A 25,559-nucleotide genomic window follows, 5' to 3' on the forward strand; every position below is an offset into this window, starting at 1 on the left:
TTTTGTAAAAACCTAACTTTATTTATTCAATTTGTGTTTTTTTTTTCTTTTTAGATCCTTTTTAAACTTCGGAAGTGCGTTTGATTCAAGACCACTGCCGAACTCTGACACAGTTCTTCTTTTGAACTTTAACCTGTAGCAATAAAAGAACTTTATTTACCCATGTGTTTAAGTGATTCCATACATTTTATCAAAACATTTTCAATGATATCCATGAACTGCAGAGAACAGTATATATCATACTAACTTCAGTTTTTGTAAAGAGTTAAGCATGAATCTTCGCTATTGTGCAGAACATTTAAGTGGAAGGGTCCCTTTTTCTGTAAAGCTATTGAGTCCAAAAAGATCTACATAAGTGATGAGCTGTTTAGACTGTATTGACCTCTGTTTTACCAAGTAATTAAGTGTACCTTGATGTATCCTGTCGTCCCTGTTTATCATTGTGTGACTTCCCAGCTGGATGTTTGATCTTTGATGGCGACTCCCTCAAACCAAAGCTTTTAGCAAGGTGGCCCAAGTGAAGGTGCTTCACATGAAAGACGGACTTCAGCTCTGATGGGTAGGTAGCATATGCTTTCACAAACGACTGAAACCCTGGAAAAATATGAGACTTTGTTTATCTTCTTACACAACATAAAATAAGACAGGTAACAGTATAACTCCTGCAGAGAATCAATGTAATATACTGTGCTTAGGGAAGTGACAACCCACCATGAAATGTTATCAAGGTGACAACCCACAATATAATGTTATCAAGGTGACAACTCACCACATAATGTTATCAAGGTGACAACTCACCATGTAATGTTATCAAGGCAACAACCCACAACGCAATGTTATCAATCGACAACTCATGTGACAACCCACCACGTAATGTTATCAATTGACAACTCACGTGACAACCCACCACGTAATGTTATCAAGGTGACAACACACCACATAATGTTATCAAGGTGACAACCCACCATGAAATGTTATCAAGGTGACAACCCACCATGTAATGTTATCAAGGTGACAACCCACCATGAAATGTTATCAAGGTGACAACCCACCATGTAATGTTATCAAGGTGACAACCCACCATGAAATGTTATCAAGGTGACAACCCACCATGTAATGTTATCAAGGTGACAACTCACCACATAATGTTATCAAGGTGACAACCCACCACATAATGTTATCAAGGTGACAACTCACCACGTAATGTTATCATGGTGACAACTCACCACGTAATGTTATCAAGGTGACAACTCACCACGTTATGTTATCAAGGTGACAACTCACCACATAATGTTATCAAGGTGACAACTCACCACGTAATGTTATCAAGGTGACAACTCATCACTTAATGTTATCATGGTGACAACTCACCACGTAATGTTATCAAGGTGACAACTCACCACGTAATGTTACCAAGGTGACAAATCACCACGTAATGTTACCAAGGCAACAACTCACCACATAATGTTACCAAGGTGACAACTCACCATGTAATGTTACCAAGATGACAGCTCACCATGTAATGTTACCAAGGTGACAACTCACCATGTAATATTATCAAGGTGACAACTCACCATGTAATGCTATCAAGGTGACAACTCACTACATAATGCTATCAAGGTGACAACTCACCGTGTAATGTTATCAAGGTGACAACTCGCCATGTAATGTTATCAAGGTGACAACTCACCACATAATGCTATCAAGGTGACAACTCACCGTGTAATGTTATCAAGGCAACAACTCACCGTGTAATGTTATCAAGGTGACAACTCGCCATGTAATGTTATCAAGGTGACAACTCACCACATAATGCTATCAAGGTGACAACTCACCATGTAATGTTATCAAGGCAACAACTCACTGTGTAATGTTATCAAGGTGACAACTCACCATGAAATATTATCAATGTGACAACTCACCATGTAATGTTATCAAGGCAACAACTCACTGTGTAATGTTATCAAGGTGACAACTCACCATGTAATGTTACCAAGGTGACAACTCACCATGTAATATTATCAAGGTGACAACTCGCCATGTAATGCTATCAAGGTGACAACTCACCACATAATGCTATCAAGGTGACAACTCACCGTGTAATGTTATCAAAGTGACAACTCGCCATGTAATGTTATCAAGGTGACAACTCACCACATAATGCTATCAAGGTGACAACTCACCGTGTAATGTTATCAAGGCAACAACTCACCATGTAATGTTATCAAGGTGACAACTCGCCATGTAATGTTATCAAGGTGACAACTCACCACATAATGCTATCAAGGTGACAACTCACCGTGTAATGTTATCAAGGCAACAACTCACCATGTAATGTTATCAAGGCAACAACTCACCACATAATGTTATCAAGGTGACAACTCACCATGTAATGTTATCAAGGTGACAACTCACCATGTAATGTTATCAAGGCAACAACTCACCGTGTAATGTTATCAATCGACAACCCACCATGTAATGTTATTGATTTGACTAGGGAATGTGTTACCAGCTAAAGCGATCTATTACCTGGTATATAGAGCCAGGAATTCAACACAATAGTAATACCTTTTACGGCCAAATCTGTCATTTTAGTGTTGTCATTGATGTAGTCTTCCACGCACATCTGAAAATATGTTGCTGCTTCCTCACCAGTTCTTGGCAGCTCCCTCTAGTGGAGAAATAAACAGAAAAGGTCAAGGGAGATAACATGTCAGGCGACTCCAGTAATAATGTAATATAACAATTATATGATTTCTGTGTAACTCATGCATTTTGACCCAATGAAACATAACATGCTTTTAAGTGTTTTCTGAATGTAACTGCAAGCAATATAATCTCAAATGACCCGGTAAATCTAACAGGTTTTATGGAAGATTTGCTAGCAAGCATCTTGCAATTACATCGCCTACTTTTTCATTAATGAAATACTCTATTATAAATAATAAGAGTACAATATAATTAAGTGAAGTCCGAGTTATTTTGAGCGGAAAACCTATCTTATACAAGGGAGTAAATCTGTAACTGAAACAGCCCAAACATCAAATGGCTACCAAGAGTGTTGTGATGTCACAATACAGAAGGACTATTTGCAATTATAGTGTCATAATTACAATAGCAGTCTAGTAATGTGACTGTGGTGAATAAGTGTAAATGTGATTAAATGATGCTACACAATCATGGTGTCGTAATTACATCAGCTATTGTAGTCTCATAATTACAACTGCTGTCTGGTAAAGTGACAGTGGTGAGTAAGGTAATTAAATTCTGGTAATACAATGGAGACAATAGATGCAGACTTCATTACTATGTGTTTTGCAATATTTTCAAATTCTTATCAAGTGATAAGAGAGAACAAAAATTTGCTCTACATTTTGGCTTGTGAGAGACAAGTGCACTACTGACCTGGTCATTAATGTCTTGAAGGTCTGTCACCACACCAAGTAAACTTTCCAGCAACCTGTTCATCTGTAGCTCCACTAGGCTAGATAAACCAGAATAATATTTAGAAAAATATCTGTTTTAACACATCTGGACAGCATCTTTTAGCGACAGTGAACTTTCATCTTTTACAATAAGTAACCTTTACATAAAATATACATAGTCAACTCAACAATGCTTCTGGATTCCTACATGTACCAGTATGTGACATGGGTTGATAATTTTTCTGAATTCCCTCACGTAACCCAAGACATTAATATGCATAATTTCATGCATGTGTATTTATTAGACTGGATCAGTGTGAACAACATACTTCAATGGCCATCATGTAAAATGTCCACAATTCCTTGCAAACCCTGTATTAGATAAAACATATTTCACAAGGTATTCCTTGTAAGTAGGATGATTACCTAATCTTGTCTTTGTTGAGACGAGGCACATATTCTACTTCTGAGGGCATGAGGAACAGCAATGAGTGTCCTTGCTTCCCTGCGCGGGCTGTACGGCCAATTCTGTGAATATAGTCACTCGTTGACCCTGGTGGTGAATATTGCACAATCCATCGCACATTTGGCAGATCAAGACCGCGACAGGCCACATCCTACAAAGGAACCAATAAACTCTGTCTCACAGCTAGCAATGGCCAGTGTAACTGTAGAAATCTGATACTAATTGACATTTTCTTACTTCAGTGTTTGAAAATGAATTTTTTGTATGGTTTCCCGTTATTCAAATGAAAACTCTTTTGTCTACATGAGAATATGGTTAGATTTAGTGGATTTTAAAATTAGAAAGTAACGTTTTGTAGAAGAAAATTTGACTGCTGACCACAAAGATATTTTTACAAAGCCTTACCTAAAAATCTTAATTGTTCCTATCAATGAAAATGAATGGATGCTAAGAATTGATGTCCTCTGAGAGCTATGTGCTTTCAGTCATACAAACATACAAGTCTTACATACAAGAGGCCTATCACATGCCCTTCACAGCAATAAGGATAAAGAATCTTGCTTAAGGACACACCCATGACAGCACAGACCATTTCTCAGCTTCCAGAGAAACACCAACCACTGTGGGTAGGGAGCGTCAAACCACACACATCGGATCTTCACCTGAGGTTATGTAGGTCAATGCTCTTATTATTGACCGAGCTATCGCAGCCCCCTAGGTCTATGTATAGATTATGTACAGAAACTAAGATACTTTAGTTTATTACTTACCGTACAAAATAAAATTCCAAAATTTGCTTTTGAAAATTTCTGGTAGACACTTGCTCGATCCTAGGAAGTAAAAAAGGATACACAATATAAGTAAATCCTACTGGACATCATTAAAAATATGTATTATCCTTTCTCATGCCTGTTCTGAAACACTGCTTAGTGACAACTTTTATATAATTACTGGGTTACCTGGCTTACATCTGTATCCCTTGTGCAAATCATATAAACTTTACTTCTAATGTACCAGGTATGTCTTTTAATGTACCAGGTATGTAACTTGCAAATTGGAAATTTTCAATGATATCAGGATAAATTAATTCACAGCATAAGACTTAAGTACAAAGAGATGAAAACTGATAATGAATGTGATTATGAAATTACAAACCTTCTGTGCCATTTCTCCATGCAGTCTGAAAAAATCTAGGTAATTACTTTCCTTCTTCTTAGGTCCTAGGTCAAGGTCACCAAGAACATCAGGTACAGAGTTACCTCCCCCCCAAAAATGATGAAAGATGGTGTAGTGGAACTCGACTGAATCTTGGGTAGGGAGGAAAACAAGCATCTTCCCTGTCTTCTGTTTCACCTAGCAACAACAAGATACAGATAAAGCTCAACACAGAAAAGTCAGTTATGAATAGACACATAATGAAGCATATTCTATAGGAATTGACAAGTCATCTAACAATAGTGCATGTGTTGTCAGTACAAGTTTACAATAGTGCATGTGTTGTCAGTACAAGTTTACAATAGTGCATGTGTTGTCAGTACAAGTTTACAATAGTGCATGTGTTGTCAGTACAAGTTTACAAAGAGTGATACTTACTTCTGTATTACATATGCTGACAATATCTCAGTTTCGAATAATGATCCTTAACCTCAACATCTGTACAACAAATTCTGCCAATGTGACCAGTCTCAGTTTACAGAGGGTGACACTTACCCTCAACATCTGTACGACAAATTCTGCCAATGTGACCAGCCTCTTTACAGAGGGTGACACTTACCCTCAACATCTGTACGACAAATTCTGCCAATGTGACCAGCCTCTTTACAGAGGGTGACACTTACCCTCAACATCTGTACGACAAATTCTGCCAATGTGACCAGTCTCTTCACAGAGGGTGACACTTATCCTCAACATCTGTACGACAAATTCTGCCAATGTGACCAGTCTCTTTACAGAGGGTGACACTTACCCTCAACATCTGTACGACAAATTCTGCCAATGTGACCAGTCTCTTTACAGAGGGTGACACTTACCCTCCACATCTGTACGACAAATTCTGTCAATGTGACCAGTCTCTTTACAGAGGGTGACACTTATCCTCAACATCTGTACGACAAATTCTGCCAATGTGACCAGTCTCTTTACAGAGGGTGACACTTACCCTCAACATCTGTACGACAAATTCTGCCAATGTGACCAGTCTCTTTACAGAGGGTGACACTTACCCTCAACATCTGTACGACAAATTCTGCCAATGTGACCAGTCTCTTTACAGAGGGTGACACTTATCCTCAACATCTGTACGACAAATTCTGCCAATGTGACCAGTCTCTTTACAGAGGGTGACACTTACCCTCAACATCTGTACGACAAATTCTGCCAATGTGACCAGTCTCTTTACAGAGGGTGACACTTACCCTCAACATCTGTACGACAAATTCTGCCAATGTGACCAGTCTCTTTACAGAGGGTGACACTTACCCTCAACATCTGTATGACCAATTCTGCCAATGTGACCTCTCTTTACAGAGGGTGACACTTATCCTCAACATCTGTACGACAAATTCTGCCAATGTGACCAGTCTCTTTACAGAGGGTGACACTTACCCTCAACATCTGTACGACAAATTCTGCCAATGTGACCAGTCTCAGTTTACTGGGGATGATGCTTACCTTACACTTTTGTATTATGAATGCTGCCAAGGTCACCAGTCTCAATTTACAGGGAGTGATGACGAAATGTTGTTTAAGATTCTCTGGTACACTAAATGACACCTCTGCTGATGTTTCTTCTGAATTGCTTGTTTGACTTTGGTCTGATGTAATGTCTGTCTGGGACAGATCAACTCGGACAGGATCGGTCAATGAAATTCCAGCCATTCTCTCTACTCCTACAAAAAGTGATGCAAATGAAGTACAAATCTATATAAAAAAATTGTTCATGTCCCTCCACTAACATATTACATGTAAAGTATTACATTATTTACCTCAGCAACTTACTGGTACCTAATCACAAACATTATAACAAGTTTTGAAATGTATACTGCATAAATGTGCAATACCGTTGTAATACCAACTTGAAAATTCATCGAAACAAAAAGGGTCATAAATGTACTTACATTTGATGACAAAGACTAATACATTGTTTCTTCTGTTTAACTGCACTATGATTCTAAAAACTCAAAGTTATCACAGACTTGAAAATGTCTGTAAAACTTAAATGCCTTGCTGCAAAGACCTTGATCTTGGACCCTTGAAACACAATGATGTCTGAAGTATACTTATAACTGATCACTGTGTAAAGTGTGATCAAATTCCATGAAAGACTGGAGTTGTTAAGTGTTTACAATGAATCAGGTGATAATTTTCTATATGTAGGAAGGGTGACCTTGGCATTGACCTCTGACCCCTGAAACACGATGATGTTTGAAGTATATCTATATTAGATCTTTGTATAAAGTTTATTAAAAATCTATGATATAAATGAAGTTGCTTACATTAAATTAGGACGGGACAGGACTCAATGGAACAGGCTGGGACTTTGTTAGGGTACCTGAAAATAGTACTGCATGACCTCAGTCTGACCCCAAAATTAAGCTATACTTACCATCTGTTAGAGTAGCTGACAATAGTACTGTCTGTCTTGGCCGACTTTCAGTCTTGACCAGTCCTCGAGATAACTGAGCTGAGCGGGCCATGTTCAGGGAGTTGATTATCTGGGCTACATCCTTCTCATATCCCATGTCCAGCATCCTATTAAGTTTCATTCATTATAACTCTAAGACACAATATAACTTCAAAACAAGATATGTCAGAGGATTATTGGCCATCACCTGGCTGTTCTTTTCTACAGTTTTGTTCTTAATCGTATGAAATTGAAAAATTCCTCTTAAGATATAACAACAATAATCTTTAACTGCAAAATATAAAGTGGTTGAATGTCAGCTGTGTAGCACAACTAATGACCAAGGGGAACCTACATATGAAAATTAAAAAAGATCCATCAAGCACTTCTAAAGAAATGACAATAATGGACCATGGACTACGGACATAGTGTGATTTGAAGAGCCCACTATCTGATGATAATGGGTTAAATAAGGTCTCCTTCACATCACAAAATGGGAAAGAGAGTTTTGTTGAATTATAAAACCAATCTAGATAAGTAAAACTACCTCAGTTACTTAGAATGAATGGTTTCTGATAAGATATGGGAAAAAGTTAAGTAGCAATAGCTCAGCCAAAATTTATTGGTAGACATAACTCCTAGATCTGCGTGACTTTCTAAAGACCATTTCGTGTTTCATTTAGATCTCAGCACAGATATGGACAGACGATGCATTTCCAGTTTATGTCCTTGAATGCTGGGTAGGTACAAATACTGTTTACTTACCAGTGATTACAACTGAGAGATGTTTTTGTGGCTAAATTTTTAGCTGGTGTCAATTAGAAACCAGAGATCATTTTACCCATATTTGATTCAAAGCTTGTTAGGACTGAAAAATACGGGGACCTCATGACCAGGCACTCCAGGATCCTATGGGATCAGTAATTTACCAAATAAAGTTTACTGTGGTGGTAATCATTATTGTGGTCTTAGGCTGGTTAAAGGAATTTAGGTCACTTGCAATATCATGTGCCTATGACCTACTTATTAGTTTTTTACTATTTTGTTAACCTCATATTTTGACTTGTAAGAAACACCATCCTTTCATTCAACATAAGTTGTGAGAAACACCATTCTTTCATTCATCCTATGTTGTGAGAAACATCATCCTTTCATTCATCCAATGTTGTGAGAAACACCATTCTTTCATTCAACCTAAGTTGTGAGAAACACCATCCTTTCATTCATCCTATGTTGGGAGAAACACCATACTTTCATTCATCCTATGTTGTGAGAAACACCATACTTTCATTCATCCTATGTTGTGAGAAACACCATCCTTTCATTCATCCTATGTTGTGAGAAACACCATCCTTTCATTCATCCTATGTTGTGAGAAACACCATCCTTTCATTCATCCTATGTTGTGAGAAACACCATCCTTTCATTCATCCTATGTTGTGAGAAACACCATCCTTTCATTCATCCTATGTTGTGAGAAACACCATACTTTCATTCAACCTAAGTTATGAGAAACACCATCCTTTCATTCATCCAATGTTGTGAGAAACGCCATCCTTTCATTCATCCTATGTTGTGAGAAACGCCATCCTTTCATTCATCCTATGTTGTGAGAAACACCATACTTTCATTCAACCTAAGTTATGAGAAACACCATCCTTTCATTCATCCAATGATGTGAGAAACACCATCCTTTCATTCATCCAATGTTGTGAGAAACGCCATCCTTTCATTCATCCTATGTTGTGAGAAACGCCATCCTTTCATTCATCCTATGTTGTGAGAAACACCATCCTTTCATTCATCCAATGTTGTGAGAAACACCATCCTTTCATTCATCCTATGTTGTGAGAAACGCCATCCTTTCATTCATCCTATGTTGTGAGAAACACCATACTTTCATTCATCCTATGTTGTGAGAAACACCATCCTTTCATTCATCCAATGTTGTGAGAAACACCATCCTTTCATTCATCCAATGTTGTGAGAAACGCCATCCTTTCATTCATCCTATGTTGTGAGAAACACCATACTTTCATTCAACCTAAGTTATGAGAAACACCATCCTTTCATTCATCCAATGATGTGAGAAACACCATCCTTTCATTCATCCAATGTTGTGAGAAACACCATCCTTTCATTCATCCTATGTTGTGAGAAACACCATCCTTTCATTCATCCTCTGTTGTGAGAAACGCCATCCTTTCATTCATCCTATGTTGTGAGAAACACCATCCTTTCATTCATCCAATGTTGTGAGAAACACCATCCTTTCATTCATCCAATGTTGTGAGAAACACCATCCTTTCATTCATCCAATGTTGTGAGAAACGCCATCCTTTCATTCATCCTATGTTGTGAGAAACACCATCCTTTCATTCAACCTATGTTATGAGAAACACCATCCTTTCATTCATCCTATGTTGTGAGAAACAATCCTTTCATTCATCCCATCCTTTCATTCATCCTTTCATTCATGTGTGTGAGAAACACCATCCTTTCATTCATCCAATGATGTGAGAAACACCATCCTTTCATTCATCCAATGTTGTGAGAAACACCATCCTTTCATTCATCCAATGTTGTGAGAAACACCATCCTTTCATTCATCCTATGTTGTGAGAAACACCATCCTTTCATTCATCCTATGTTGTGAGAAACACCATCCTTTCATTCATCCTATGTTGTGAGAAACACCATCCTTTCATTCATCCAATGTTGTGAGAAACACCATCCTTTCATTCATCCAATGTTGTGAGAAACACCATCCTTTCATTCATCCAATGTTGTGAGAAACACCATCCTTTCATTCATCCTATGTTGTGAGAAACACCATCCTTTCATTCATCCTATGTTGTGAGAAACACCATCCTTTCATTCATCCTATGTTGTGAGAAACACCATCCTTTCATTCATCCTATGTTGTGAGAAACACCATCCTTTCATTCATCCTATGTTGTGAGAAACACTAAACCTTATTTTTTTCTTCAAGTTAATTATCCTTCCTCCTCAGATAATGCAGATTGCAGTAGACAAAATCACTTCATCCATGGAGATGAAGGACTGAAAAGCTTTACCTCAATTTTCCTTGTTGATTCCTGAATCTCTTTACCACCAGGGCCTTACTTTCAGCTCACACACAAGAGGTATTTCCAACCAAGAATAATCCCATTAAATTAAATTTTTTTGTTAAGATTGTTTTAAAGGAATAGGAATTCAAATACCCTGTCCTGATTCCATTTCTCCAATGGCCATCAACCCGATTGCCACCACCACAAAGCTATCACCTACAACTACCACCCTATGGCCACCATCCAATTGTCACCACCCTATGGCCACCATTCAACTGCCAACATCTTACAGTCATCACCCAACAGCCACCATCCTACAGTCACACCAAACACCAACCATCCAAATGACAACCCCTATTAGATCCATCATGTTGATAAAGGGTCCAGACTGACTCCATTTTCCTTTCTACTAATTGACTTACCTATCAGCCTCGTCCAAAACTAGCCACTGTACTCGTCTTAGACTTAGGCAGTCTGTACTCCTTAAATGATCAATGAGACGGCCAGGGGTACAGACCAGGATATTGATACCCTTCCTCAATCTGTAACAAAACATATTTATCAGTACGGCCAGGGTTACACACACTACATATATCTATCAGTACAGCCAGGGGTACACACACTACATATATCTACAGTATGACTGGGGGTACACACACTACATACAATATATCTACAGTATGACTGGGGGTACACACACTACATATAATATATATATCAGTACGGCCAGGGGTACACACACTACATATAATATATATATCAGTATGACTGGGGGTACACACACAACATATAATATATATATCAGTATGACTGGGGGTACACACACTACATACAATATATCTACAGTATGACTGGGGGTACACACACTACATACAATATATCTACAGTATGACTGGGGGTACACACACTACATATAATATATATATCAGTACGGCCAGGGGTACACACACTACATATATCTACAGTATGACTGGGGGTACACACACTACATACAATATATCTACAGTATGACTGGGGGTACACACACTACATATAATATATCTACAGTATGACTGGGGGTACACACACTACATATAATATATCTATCAGTATGACTGGGGGTACACACACTACATATAATATATATATCAGTATGACTGGGCTACACACACAACATATAATATATATATCAGTATGACTGGGCTACACACACAACATATAATATATATATCAGTACGGCCAGGGGTACACACACAACATATAATATATATATCAGTATGACTGGGCTACACACACAACATACAATATATTTATCAGGGGTACACACACACATATAATATATATATCAGTATGACATATAATATATATGACTGACTGGGGGTACACACACTACATATAATATATCTACAGTATGACTGGGGGTACACACACAACATATAATATATATATCAGTATGACTGGGGGTACACACACAATATATAATATATCTACAGTATGACTGGGGGTACACACACTACATACAATATATATATCAGTATGACTGGGGGTACACACACTACATATAATATATCTATCAGTATGACTGGGGGTACACACACTACATATAATATATCTATCAGTATGACTGGGGGTACACACACACACTGACTGGGGGTACATATATCTACAGTATGACTGGGGGTACACACATACATACAATATATCTATCAGTATGACTGGGGGTACACACACTACATATAATATATATATCAGTATGACTGGGCTACACACACAACATATAATATAAATATCAGTATGACTGGGGGTACACACACTACATATAAATTATATATCAGTATGACTGGGCTACACACACAACATATAATATATCTACAGTATGACTGGGGGTACACACACTACATACAATATAAATATCAGTATGACTGGGGGTACACACACTACATATAATATATATATCAGTATGACTGGGCTACACACACAACATATAATATATATATCAGTATGACTGGGCTACACACACAACATATAATATATATATCAGTACGGCCAGGGGTACACACACTACATATAATATATATATCAGTATGACTGGGCTACACACACAACATATAATATATATATCAGTACGGCCAGGGGTACACACACTACATATAATATATATATCAGTACGGCCAGGGGTACACACACTACATATAATATATATATCAGTATGACTGGGCTACACACACAACATATAATATATATATCAGTATGACTGGGCTACACACACAACATACAATATATTTATCAATATTTCAAAGGGTAAACAAACAACTAATAATATATCTACAGTATGACTTGGGGTACACACAACATATAATATATATATCTCAGTATGGTCGAGTGTACACAAATAACATATTATATATATATCTGTATGGCTGAGGGTTCATATCAAGATGTGGATACCCTTCTTCAGTCTGTGTAAAACATACCTGGCTTTTTCTGCTTTCCGTTTTTCCCCACCAATAATGCATCCTGGCACAATCCATCTAAACGGCTGTAATGACAATTAATGAAATATCAATTTGACATACTCACATCAATGAATATGGATCTTTTACATGCTGAGGTTATCCAGTGACCAGACAGGAAGTCTGATTCAATAAAAAGAAGAAAGGAAGACTATTTTTTCCAAACATTTAATATTTTTGAGAAACTTCTAACAGAAATAAACCAACAACTGTTAGTGTTGTTTATAGGACTGAATTAATAATTAAAACTATACAACGTATCCCCATCATTACCTCAAATGTGGGGTTCCTTAAATATACAGCCTTGTACCCATGATATCATTGTCACAACTGTGGAGTCCCCTCAACATACAACCTTGTACACATGACATTATTGTCACAAGTGTTGATTCCCCTGAAGTCAACCTAAGTTTAAAAATTTATTGGATGCACTTAATAAAGATCTGGGAAAAAGTGAAGATGTAATCACATAAGTTCAACAGGTATCAGGCATATACTTACTGCTAGAATGTTCTCAAATGTCTTCAGGCACTGTACAGCTAACTGAAATATCATCCAGAGAAAATCTATATTGTTTAGTAATATTGACAGCTTTTTGCTTTCCTTATACTTTTTTAGTAATGAAACTTAGTAAATTATCAACTGTAAATTTATATTTTTAGTTCAGTGTTCAATAAACATAATGCTTATTTATAACCAGACAGAAAATTAGTTTTAGATTGTCCCCATCCCCCTCCCTCTCTTCTTCACATCTTCCCCCTGGCGAGTTCTCACAGCTCTTGAGTGACATCACCTCCAAGGTTAGTTTCTGAAAGAACACATCCACTATTTTGAACCTCACCTCTCTGGTAGGAACAACTATTAGTGCATAGGGGCCATCACTGCGTTTGACCTTTGGAGTCAGATTCTGTAAAGCCTGGACTATTGGAACAGCAAAGGCTAGAGTCTTCCCTTTAAATGCACAAAAAGAAAATTATGTACAGATACAAATGGTTAAGGTTTGTTAAGTTTAAGATTATATCTGAACTGTAGTAGTTTAACTACACAACTGTAACAAGAGATATAAAATATAAAACAGCAACTGAAGCAGGACAAAATATAATTAAAATAACTGTAGCAGGTGACATAGCAACTGTTTTAGGAGATATTCTACTTATCTGTACATATCAGCAACTTGACCCCTACTACCTGTACATGTCTGTAACTTGGCTTCTTCTTTCCTATACATATCAGCAATTTGACCCCTACTACCTGTACATGTCTGTAACTTGGCCTCTTCTTACCTGTAACCTGACCTCTACTAACCTGTACATGTCTGAAATGTGACATCTGCTATCCAGTGCATGTCTGGAACTTGGCCTCTACTTACTTGTATATGCTGTAATTTGACCTCTTCTTACCCAAACCTGTCTGTAACTTGACCTTTAATAACCTGTATGAGTTTGTAACTCGACCTCAACTAACCTGAGCCTGTCTGTGATTTAACCAGTGTGTCAGCACCAATCATTATATGGGGGATGGACTTCTGCTGGACATTGGTCATCTGTGTGATCTCCATCTTATTTTCTAGAGTGCTAATCTATAAACAGTAAACTCATTATCAGTATAGCAATATTGAGTATGAAGTAGATTTCTGTCTAAATCAGTTTACAATCCCTCACTCAAAAATATTCATGAAACCACTATATCTATTGGCTTACCAGATGAGGATGGATGCCTAGGTCCTTAAATGTTTTGGAAGAGAACAGGACTTCCTTGATCTGATCCTGAGACACACTGAAATGAATCAAGAACATCTACCTATTAAAGTGAAGAAAACAGGCAAATTTGTGGGAATTTATATCTGTTGCTTTCAATGATTAATTTGTAAGGTAGCTATTTACATTCTATCTGTGGGACAGGTGGGCTGTAGGTGATAGGATCTTTAACTATTTACCTTTCCACCAGTGGGATGTAAGGGTTGAACGTGATAGGATCTTTGACTATTTACCTTTCCACCTGTGGGATGTGAGGGTTGAACGTGATAGGATCTTTAACTATTTACCTTTCCATATGTGGGATGTGAGGGTTGAACGTGATAGGATCTTTGACTATTTATTTTTCCACTTATGGGATGTGAGGGTTGAACATAATGGGATCTTTGACTACTTACCTTTCCACCTGTGGGATGTAAGGGTTGAAGGTGAAGAGAGAGGAGATGATGGGACCTGTCTTCTGTTTCTTATTAGCAGGATCATTATCTGTTACAGACTGTGATAATTTACGTTTGAGACCCTCTTGTTGTCCTTCTGTCTCATTGACTTTTCCTTCCTGTACCTTCTTCTCGTTGTCATTATCCACATTTTGTTCAGGCTGTTGGAATTCCACATTTTTCTGTACTCTGTCGTGTGTTGGTTTGGTCACAGATGTATTGAAAAATCCTTTTCCTTTCTTTCTTACATTTGGCTTAACTTTTTTTCGCTGAAAAATTCAACATCATGGCTATAAGCTATATGTTATATGTATGTGTAGCATAATATATATCCCATTGTTGCTTGAATTGTAGTGTAGAACATCTTCACTGAGCAAAATGTATACTTTCTGTAGTCCTTATAGGCAGCCCCAGGAACTCACTACAATACTCGAGTTTCTATAAAGTTATGCTTTGTTATTGAGAATTTTCTCTCAGAATCGATTGAAAGAAAAAACAAAACTGTTAAAAACAATATACAGGAAAATGCTGCTCATTACAAATGATGTACAATTCACCATGTTACACATATATAAAATAAAAACTTTGCAAAACAATTTGAAAGTCTTGAATTTATCTACTTCACAAGACATTTTACCCCATCCCAAACAATTCCTGCTGAAATGCAACGGGCCTCCCGCAAGTTGTCCAATGTTCAATGTGGTTGTCACCAGATACCACAAGGAGGCCCCGTCACAAAATGACTCTGGATGTTGATACATCAAACCAAACATTCAAACAAAATCTACAAGTTGATATACAAAATATCTTCCTGGAAAAAAAATACCCGATTAGTTACTATGTATAAAAAAACGACACAATTTTACAGTGCTATATATCGTAAAGTATTGTTTTACCCGTATCTTTACACCAGGGTCTTTATAAGATTCAGATTCTTTTAAAAATACGTTTAGTTGCAGTTCTCGATCTGTCATCTTTATGATCGTCTATCAACAAACCCACGTGTGACATAACCTGAATCGCGTTATCAATTACAGCTTCTTAGCGATGACTTGGGTGGCATGAAGTCAAGTGCGTTAACGATATTTGTTTATCTATCGGAAATGATCTTCTGTTTCGGGGGTAGAAAAAGTGTCAACTTCCTGTTTTGTTTTTAGCAAAACTAATAAAAGATATGAAATTTCAAAATCATTGATAATCATGTCGAAGTCAGGGACATTACAAGAACGACCCAAACCACCGTCGTTTGAACATATGAAACAGGATGTTGAAAATGCTTCTGAGAACGACGTGGTTTTTCTCGCTGGAAATAGTAAGTATGAACGATCGTGACTGCACACAAACAATTTACATGCATTTTGATGTGGCATGATATGTTATTGTTTAGCAAGTCACATAGGCATTATTGATTTTTAGGTCATCTGACCTGAAGGGTCCGATGACCTATAGTCATCATGCTTCGTCCGTCGTCGTCCGCCGTGCGCCGTCCGTAAACTTTTCATTCAAACGACTTCTTCTCAAATACTAGAAGGTCTAGGGGGCTAATACTTGGCACAGAGGATACTGGCATGGAGCTCTACCAAGTTTGTTCAAATGAATGACCTTGACCCACTTTAAAGGTCACAGGGGTCAAATATGTTAAAATCTTTAAACAACTTCTTCTCAATAACCAAAAGGCTCAGATTGCTGATATTGTGCCTGTGGCATGCTGGGATGAAGGGCTATCAAGTTTGTTTAAATGAATGACCTTGAACAACTTTCAAGGTCACAGGGGTCAAATATGTCAAAATCTTTAAATAACTTCTTCTCAAATACTAGAAGGCCTAGGGGGCTAATACTTGGCCCATAGCATGCTGGCATGGAGCCCTACAAAGTTTGTTCAAATGAATGACCTTGGCCCACTTTCAAGGTCACAGGGGTCAAATATGTTAAAATATACAAAGGACTTCATCTCAATAAGCAAAAGTCTATGAGTGCCGATATTGGGTCTGTAGCATGCTGGGAGGAAAGGCTACCAAGTTTATTTAAATGAATGACCTTGAACAACAGGGGTCAAATATGTCAAAATCTTTAAATAACTTCTTCTCAAATACTAGAAGGCCTAGGGGGCTAATACTTGGCCCATAGCTTGCTGGCATGGAGCCCTACAAAGTTTGTTCAAATGAATGACCTTGGCCCACTTTCAAGGTCACAGGGGTCAAATATGTTAAAATATACAAAGGACTTCATCTCAATAAGCAAAAGTCTATGAGTGCCGATATTGGGTCTGTAGCATGCTGGAAGGAAAGGCTACCAAGTTTATTCAAATGAATGACCTCAACCCACTTTCAAGGTCACAGGGGTCAAATATGTTAAAATATACAAACGACTTCTTCTCAACAAGCAAAAGTCCATGAGTGCTGATATTGGGCCTGTAAGATGCTTGGAGGAGAGGCTACCAAGTTTGTTCAAATGAATGACCTCAACCCACTTTCTAGGTTTGGCTTGCTTTTTGTCAGATGACCGTTAAGGCCCATGGGCCTCTTGTTAGGTCACCTGAGAAAAAGTCTCATGGTGACCTATTACGATTACCTTCACCCAGCATCGTTCGTAAACAATTTAACATTTTTTACTTCTTCTCAAAAACTCCTGATCCAATTTCAATGAAATTTTGGAGAAATCCTCCCTTGCCTAAGATAAACCAAAATTGTGAATTATACTGTTCTCACCCCACAGGATGGGGCCAAAAGGGGTCAAATTGACTCGGATTTCAAAAATCTTTTTCTCAACATCCAGATAAGGTAGAATCAAATACTCTTCACGAATGGAAGCATCTTCAGGTGCTTTACCAAAATTGTGAATTTCATTTTTGTAGTTTCTATAGGAAAACTAGTATTTTAGCATAATTTGTTTAATTTCCATTGGAAATATTTCAAACTTGGTAAGAATTATGAGTGAAGGATGACGGCTTGACGATATGTCCATATTTATCCTGGCTGACCCCAAAGGGGCTGATGGGCAGGCCCAGTAGAGTTCAAATTGACTAAAATTTTTTAAATCTTTTTCTCAACACTCAGGTATGGTAGAAACAAAGGTACTTTTTTTTAAACTTTACAGTAATTTTCATAGAAAAATTGCATTTTGAGCATAACATTGGTCATCTCCCACTATCTTTATCAGAATTTTTAGTATAGGATGAGTTTTATGTTTCGCATGTATTGACTCTGGCTTACCATGTTCATTATCACAGTTTCTGTATCATGACACTTGATAACTACCCTTTAACCTTTATATTCAATACTGCTTGCCTCAGGTGACCATCAAGGCCGCTAGGCCTCTTGTTGTTTATAGTGGGTTAATGTTTTTGTTTCTTATATAGTGATTTTTTTTGTTCGTCCGCTCTTGTGGTTCTTTCTCATGTAAAATACTGGCTACAAATAGTTTTGCAATTGTAATTTCAGATGCTTTGAGTAACAGCAATATTGCAATGATCGAATCTTTTATGGAGTTATCGCCTTTGGACCAAAAGTCATCCAATGATAAATTGGCAGAAGGTGTTGATGTGACATGTGTTACAGAGGAAGTAGATAAGTCTTTCCAAGATACGTTAGAGCTGGTAAGACTCAACAAGATCCTGACTCAGGCTCCAAAAGAGTTGGAGGACAAATACAACAGTTTACAACAGCTTGGAGAGGACATCACTAAGTCCATAACTAAACTACAAGAATCAACAGAGGCTATTAAATCATGATACCACATCTCATTAAAACTAGAAGAAATTTTACAGAAGTGACCATACTGTGACAGTAATATTTTTGCAACAGGAATCTTTACAAAATTCATCAAACCTGTGCCAATCAACTGAAATCTGATCAGAAGCTATGGAATATTTTATTGTATCATCATTAAGACTTCAGAGAAGTAATAAAATACTAACACTGTATTGCAGGATATAATATTTAATAAATTATTGTTTTTGCAATGTATTGAAGTTTTTTAGTATTTATTAGTAGGTCCATCATTTTTAGTTTTTCAGAATCTGAAGAGATGATTTTACTCTGATATTGGTCATCATGTGGAGATTTTGGTTTTTCCAGTTTTCCCTACTTGGCTTCACCCCTATGCCATTTGATACATAGAACTGATTTCCCTTCACACAAGGTTGCTTCATATCTAATTTGGAAAAAAATCCTGTCATTCTCACCAGAAAATTTCAGATTATATGCAAATTTTCCTTTATCTGGCCCGTCCCTCGCGCATCTGCCCCAAAATGTTTAGATCCACTGTTCATACAAAATTGTGTCCCCATCACCTGAGGATGTTTCACATAAAATTTGAATACCTACATCCCAGCTGAAGGAGTTTAAAAGTTTTTCCAATTTCCCCGCCTTGGCTCTGCTCCTCTTTCCCTATGTGATTTTGGGATTAAAATATTTGAGTCTTAGACTCATGCGTTTCCTGTGGGACTTGCTCAAACTTAAAGAACCACTATGTATATCTGTTTGTAAATGAACCTGTCAAAATTTTGAAAATAGTGCTCTGGACTCACCACAAGAAATCCAGTAAAAATTATAATTACTGCCTTCAGAGCCTGACCGGCATCTCATACAAAAATGATTCCCTTTCATACACTAATTCTTCAAACCAAATTTTGTCAAATTCCTATTACTCTAAAGAAGAATTGTAATTGATACATAATTTCCCCATACTGAGCCCCACTTCTCTAGACACTTTTTATATAATATTAGTTTCCTTTCCCCAAATGCTTTGGATAAAGTCTGGCTGAGTGATTCATGACTGGTACTAATTTTTAGATGAAGCTGATAGACAATGCTGCACCATGGCATAGGTCCACAGGTCTGGCTTTGAATGGCTGTAACTTTTTTGGTCATACCTTAATTCAATGGTAATACATTCAAGAAATCAGTTAATAAAAAAAAGTTCATCAGTCCAACAATCTCAACAAAGCATCTTTAAAGTGGTGAGAATGGTAAGGTAAATAGTGTGTCCCCTTTAACAAAATAAAACAACACAAATTGTTTCACAGTAAAATGTTTAGTAATGCTGAATTCTAATTAAAACATTGAGTTATGAAGCACATTTTCATACAACACACACATACATTTATGATGTTGAGCTAACCAAAAACATTAATTTTCTTGCAAGTCATTGTGTTTCTTACAAGATACCTTCACACAGGATCATGCTTTTTCTATGCTACCCAGTATACTCAAAGTGTCTACAGAGATTTACTACAAACATAGCCACATAACTGCACCCTTACAATGTGGCTACAAAGCTGTACTAGTAACATTGAGCCACAGAACTACCTGGGATACTTTTACAATGTGGTAACAAAATTGTACAACTGTAATAGAACTGTGAAATCTTATACCTGCAGAGAGATATTGCACCATATTGTACTGCATGATTATCGAGGGCTCTGCTAACTGAGCCAATGAAGTATGCCCTGTCAGCGGTGTTACAGTTATGTAGACCTTATTTGACAGTTAATTACAAGCATATTGACCCAGTCCTTTTACACTACACTAACATATTGCCATACAACTACCCTGGGCCTGTATACTCTAATGATGTGGCTAAAAAGACTAACGTTAAGATGAGTCAAACAGCTTGTTGAGTTCCTGTGATATTTCTTTAACTCTTTCTAAAATGCAGTCTTTTTCTTCTTCCTTGATGCGGTGTCCAAGCTTTTGGAGAAACTTGTCGGGATGCCACCTGATTTGTTGCTCCCGGAGATACTTCCGATATGTCTCCTTATCTGATGGAGCTATGTCACAGAATAGTCTTTTACTGATATCTGTTACTTCTGACTCAAAGGGCCATGGAATGTCATTAAAACCTATAAGTTCTACATCTTTACTTGAAAGTAAAGTCTTAATATTTTCCTCATAGTCTTGTTTTTTCTGTCTGATTCGTAATTCCTTAATTCTCCTTTGTTCATCATCATATTTCTGTTTCATCTTTTCGCGAGCTTTTTCCAAATCTTCCTCTGCTGTAGTTTTCTTGTTTTTGGGCTCTTCTTTAGATCTCTGGCCGGTGTTACTGTATTTACGTTTGTTATGAACTTCCCTGGCCATCCTCTCACACCACTCATCATAGGTCTCCTCATTAAAATCTCCTTCAAAGTATTCTGTAAATAATCAATTAAAACAGGTTAAGCTTATCTGTAAGTACATTTATGATTAGAATTAAAGATAATTTGATGATCTAAGTAAAACTCTTGCAGTGAATATTTTTAATATCAACACTTTCTTATTCATAACCTCATTTTAAAGTATATAAAAGTTTAATCTCATACCCTATAACCCAATCCAAATTACAAGAGACTGACTTTACATTCTTTCACCAGAACTGAGTTACTGGACACCTTCAGTCACTTTATGTAAATTAGATATAGAGAAAGTCCTCTACCTGAAATAAAACCTGACAGCCTGACTTTACTTGTACAAACAAACTAAAGCCCTTCAATCTAAAACTTTCCTTCTCACAACAAGAGGCTCACGGACCTTAAGAGTCACTTAACTAATCTCAAACAATCTCAAACTGCAAAAAGTGCAAAGGGCCATAACTCAGTAAAATGTAATTAAATCTGTTCCATTGTCAAACTCTTTTGTGATCCTATTCATATAAGGCTGCATACAGTTTCATTAAAACCAAATATTCACTCAAGTTATAAAGTGAACAAGGTCCATGGTAATAAAACTGCAAAGGGCCATAACTCTGTAAAATATAATCAAATCAGTTCCATTGGCAAACTCTTTTGTGATCCTATTCATATAAGTCTGCATGAAAAGTTTCATTTAAACCTAATATTTACTCAATTTATCAAGTTAACAAGGTCCATGGTAATAAAACTGCAAAAGGCCATCATCTGTAAATTTTGATGAATCAATTCCATTTTCAAACTCATATAAAATCTTATTGATATAAAGCTGTACACCAAGTTTCATCAAAATCTGCACATATGTACTTAAGGTATGTTATTCACAAGGTCCAATGATAGTAAAACAACAAAGGGCCATAACTCTGTGAATTACCATCAAATTGGTGCCATTGTCAAACTCAAGATCTTATTGAATATTGATACAAGTCTACATAACACAAGTTTACTCAAAATCAGTTCAAATATACAGGTATTCATGTTATTGTGCTCACAAGAAAAAGTTAATGCATATCGACAGACAAACAACAATCCCTATAGGTCACCATAATCTTGATCTATTGTCAGGAGACCTAAAAACCAGTGACTCTGATTTTCATAACCTGCTCAAACAAACTTATTACAAACATTGATTTTCACACCCTATTGCCCACAAAAACTTACCAGAGACTTTGATTTTCATGCCCTCTTGCTCACACTCGTAGTGATATTCCTGGAAAATCTTTTGTTGCCATTCATGTTCTGATGGAGAAGAACAGTCGACTGTCTCTGGTGCCTCAAACCATGTCTGAAACTGCCCAAAGGAAAAATAATATAATTACAAAAATATTTATTCAACCTTTTGTGTCATACTTTTCATGCACTATGATACAGTACACCATGAACAATTGCTTACTATTTAACAGAACTCTGTAATGAACTCTATTCATAATTGTTATAAATGGTTTTTAACAAGAAATCCCAAAGGGATCTTGGTTTCCACCAATGTATGATCTTTGTTGTTACATTAAGGTGGATATTTCGCTGATTGCTGAATATATAATATGGTAGCTTTGATGAACAAGGGAAACAACAATTGAAAACAGAAATTGTATTAGCAATCTACAAATATCCCTATCCAAGATGGCCACATATCCACCATTTTCTTATTCTTACATGACCAACCTACCTGCAAAACCCTAAAAATATCATAACTTCCTCTTTCCCCCCGCCCAAGCCCCCAACATTTTCTCCATACTCAAACAACAACAACCACAACCCTTCCCCCTAGTAATCAGTGTTAAAATTTCAAACAGTACTTCCTGGTTTGATGATTTCTGACGTTGTTGTTTTTCCACAAGTCGGTCTAACAGATCCCTACAGCTTGTCCCATAATCATCAACCTCTTCAGTCAGAAATGGACATTTCTCTAGCTGTGGCAGGATCACTTCATTATAAACTGTAACAAATATGTAATACATAACAGATATTGTGGTCACTATCACATTATCGTTAATAAGTGGTCGTTGGGACTGTAGGAAGTGGTCGTAATACGGAATAGCGGGGTGGTCGCAATACTGAAGCGACCAATACAAAGATATATAGTGGAAAAAAACGGGACTGAAAAAAAGTGCCCGTAATAGCGGGGTGGTCGTAATTTTGAGGTGGTCGTTAGGTGAGGTTTCACTGTAGATAAATTTTGCATACAATATCTATATGATTACTACTACACATTCCAACCACTTTAAGTCATCTTTTTAGATATATTTTTAATACTTTCATATCTAATTTGCATGAGGATTCAAGGAAGTTACTTTTGCTTCAGGAAACTACACATAAAACAGAAACCAATATGATTATGTTTTTATATCAGAACATTGATCGATAAAAAACCTCCCTCAACTAGACAAATGTAACAGAAGTCAACATTCATTTCAATGCCTTCATTAGGATTGGAAGCTGGAACCTCAGCCTTACAAGTCTTCAGCTAAACCAATCAAGCTAAAGAGAAGTTCTCTCACGCCCAGCGATATACTGCTTATAGTATTTACCAGGGTTACATAATCCTCCTCCAGGAAAGAACTGGTCCTTATTCGAGCTAAAGAGCAGTATTTTGTGGCTAGTATTTACCATGCTTACATAAATATCCAGTGAATGGTCAGTTCAGAGTTTACTCTATTACTTACCTGTGTGAACATTGGTGCATGATTCCTTGAGTGCCCGATGGAGAGCTAGGTGTACGGGTGTATTACCATCTTCATCTGTACTATAGGGATTCACACCCACTTCTAGTAAATACCTGTAACATCATAACTCAGCCTTCATTACAAGGCTTAAACAACAGACATTATCATGATTGACAGATAATGGAAAATTATTGAAAAATAATAGATCATGGTAATGAAACCATTTAAATGCAACAAAAATTGCAAAGATCACTGATTCATATATCATGAATGATTCAGAGACATAAGAAATGTACAGTTCAAGAGTGTTTCCTATGTAAAAATGTTAATTCATTGCCAGTAATTTACAGCTAGCACCCTTGAAAGGGATCAGTGGGATTCAATTAAAAGAAAATACAAATAGATTGAAAGCTTCTAAAAACAATGATTTTAAAATTTACAAAATTATCAATGAAAGAAATAGACAAGTAGCTTAAACTTTTTTCCAGATGGTGCATGAAATTGATTGCAATCAATAATAAAATTACGTTCAATTAACAATAATGAAACTGGAATGGATTCTTATCACTATGACAATACAAGGTGATCCGAGTAATATTTTTCATTAATCTAAATAAGACACCTAATGGGCTTATATCCCTTTATCACAAGGTCATGATATTTAACACATTCACAGTATCTCACTATGAACCATGTCTATCATGTAACAACAAACTCACCGACACACACCACCAAGTCCATATTTACTACAATAGTGGAGAAGATTGCGGCGTTTGGAGAGTTCTACAGTTGAGAGGTCAATGGTATGCTTGGCTACATATGACCTCATGCGAGAGGGTCTGTCCTCCTTGATGTAACGCTTTAGTTTATAGAGTTGACAGTGTGAACATTTTTGTTTCCCCATCATTTAATAACACTGCAATAAAACCAAATCTTCAAATCATGTTTTGTTGATTAAGTTAATTACAAGCTGTTCACTTGTTCCTATCATAATAAATGCAACTATAAATACAATCTTAACTTAACTGATCAAGAAGTTCATAAATATATTTATATAAGTGCGCGTGTGTTTGTGATTGTTTTTGATTGCAGATTACTGAACAATTTATGAAGAAACATGCTAGCATTATATGTCACCAGTAAACTGTTAAACGTCGCGATAAAAATGGTAAAAATTACTGCATCTATTAGAAATTAATCTAACTGTTCTGTAAAAAGTGTATCAGGAATTAACTACGATCCTATATGCGAGTAGAAATCTTTATTTTCATACTAATTTTCATTTGTTTACATCACACTGTTGTCTGTTAAAAGCGTTGGCGGTCTCGAGCTGCACTGTGATATGTTCTGATATACCGTTTGAGTTTCTCCCTACCTTTTTGTCGTCAAATTGCTGTTTAAGACGATATTTTACCCACAAATTCATCTTTAAAACTCCACACATTGCATTTCTACTTTCTGAT

General features: G+C 36.8%; 3 protein-coding genes across 4 annotated transcripts; 1 reads left to right on the top strand and 2 right to left on the bottom strand.

The window, feature by feature from the left end:
* On the bottom strand, nt 1-16,254 carry LOC132546107 (probable ATP-dependent RNA helicase DDX31). 2 transcript variants are annotated; one of them, XM_060209802.1, is made up of 17 exons: nt 16,164-16,254; nt 15,229-15,536; nt 14,777-14,852; nt 14,541-14,655; nt 13,918-14,027; nt 13,578-13,619; nt 13,038-13,102; nt 11,007-11,126; nt 7,496-7,641; nt 6,562-6,779; nt 5,047-5,244; nt 4,662-4,721; nt 3,852-4,042; nt 3,406-3,484; nt 2,569-2,671; nt 411-594; nt 1-133 (listed from the first exon to the last, which is right to left on the bottom strand). In XM_060209802.1, the coding sequence occupies exons 1-17, from the start codon at nt 16,239-16,241 to the stop codon at nt 19-21; spliced, it is 2,208 nt and encodes a 735-aa protein (XP_060065785.1). In that variant the 5' UTR covers nt 16,242-16,254; the 3' UTR covers nt 1-18. The 2 variants fall into 2 exon arrangements, with proteins under 2 accessions (XP_060065785.1, XP_060065784.1); XM_060209801.1 differs by having other exon boundaries at nt 2,530-2,671.
* A 146-nt stretch (nt 16,255-16,400) lies between these two features.
* LOC132546113 (uncharacterized) lies at nt 16,401-19,232 on the top strand. The gene is made up of 2 exons (XM_060209809.1): nt 16,401-16,579; nt 18,708-19,232. The coding sequence occupies exons 1-2, from the start codon at nt 16,468-16,470 to the stop codon at nt 18,995-18,997; spliced, it is 402 nt and encodes a 133-aa protein (XP_060065792.1). The 5' UTR covers nt 16,401-16,467; the 3' UTR covers nt 18,998-19,232.
* Nucleotides 19,233-20,282: 1,050 nt separating this feature from the next.
* On the bottom strand, nt 20,283-25,559 carry LOC132546087 (NF-kappa-B inhibitor-like protein 1). The gene is made up of 6 exons (XM_060209782.1): nt 25,472-25,559; nt 24,816-25,012; nt 24,097-24,209; nt 23,230-23,369; nt 22,595-22,724; nt 20,283-21,400 (listed from the first exon to the last, which is right to left on the bottom strand). Exons 2-6 carry the CDS (start codon nt 25,001-25,003, stop codon nt 20,862-20,864), a joined length of 1,110 nt encoding a protein of 369 aa, XP_060065765.1. The 5' UTR covers nt 25,004-25,012; nt 25,472-25,559; the 3' UTR covers nt 20,283-20,861.

Source organism: Ylistrum balloti, unplaced genomic scaffold (genome assembly GCF_031769215.1).
Source record: "Ylistrum balloti isolate Yb309-2 unplaced genomic scaffold, AGI_CSIRO_Ybal_v1 Utg369874, whole genome shotgun sequence".
NCBI lineage: Eukaryota > Metazoa > Mollusca > Bivalvia > Pectinida > Pectinidae > Ylistrum > Ylistrum balloti.

Excerpts from the sequence above, each read along its gene's own strand:
- LOC132546107 (XM_060209801.1), bottom strand. The coding sequence starts at position 16,241 with ATGACAGATCGAGAACTGCAACTAAACGTATTTTTAAAAGAATCTGAA. Across the intron at positions 5,245-6,561 it reads TCATAATACAAAAGTGTAAG|GTGAAACAGAAGACAGGGAA; the intron begins GTAAGCATCATC and ends TGTTGTTGCTAG. Across the intron at positions 3,485-3,851 it reads CTCAACAAAGACAAGATTAG|CCTAGTGGAGCTACAGATGA; the intron begins GTAATCATCCTA and ends TGGTTTATCTAG.
- LOC132546113 (XM_060209809.1), top strand. The coding sequence starts at position 16,468 with ATGTCGAAGTCAGGGACATTACAAGAACGACCCAAACCACCGTCGTTT. Across the intron at positions 16,580-18,707 it reads GGTTTTTCTCGCTGGAAATA|ATGCTTTGAGTAACAGCAAT; the intron begins GTAAGTATGAAC and ends TTGTAATTTCAG.
- LOC132546087 (XM_060209782.1), bottom strand. The coding sequence starts at position 25,003 with ATGATGGGGAAACAAAAATGTTCACACTGTCAACTCTATAAACTAAAG. Across the intron at positions 23,370-24,096 it reads ATGCACCAATGTTCACACAG|TTTATAATGAAGTGATCCTG; the intron begins GTAAGTAATAGA and ends TATTTGTTACAG. Across the intron at positions 22,725-23,229 it reads AGAAATCATCAAACCAGGAA|TTTCAGACATGGTTTGAGGC; the intron begins GTACTGTTTGAA and ends TCCTTTGGGCAG.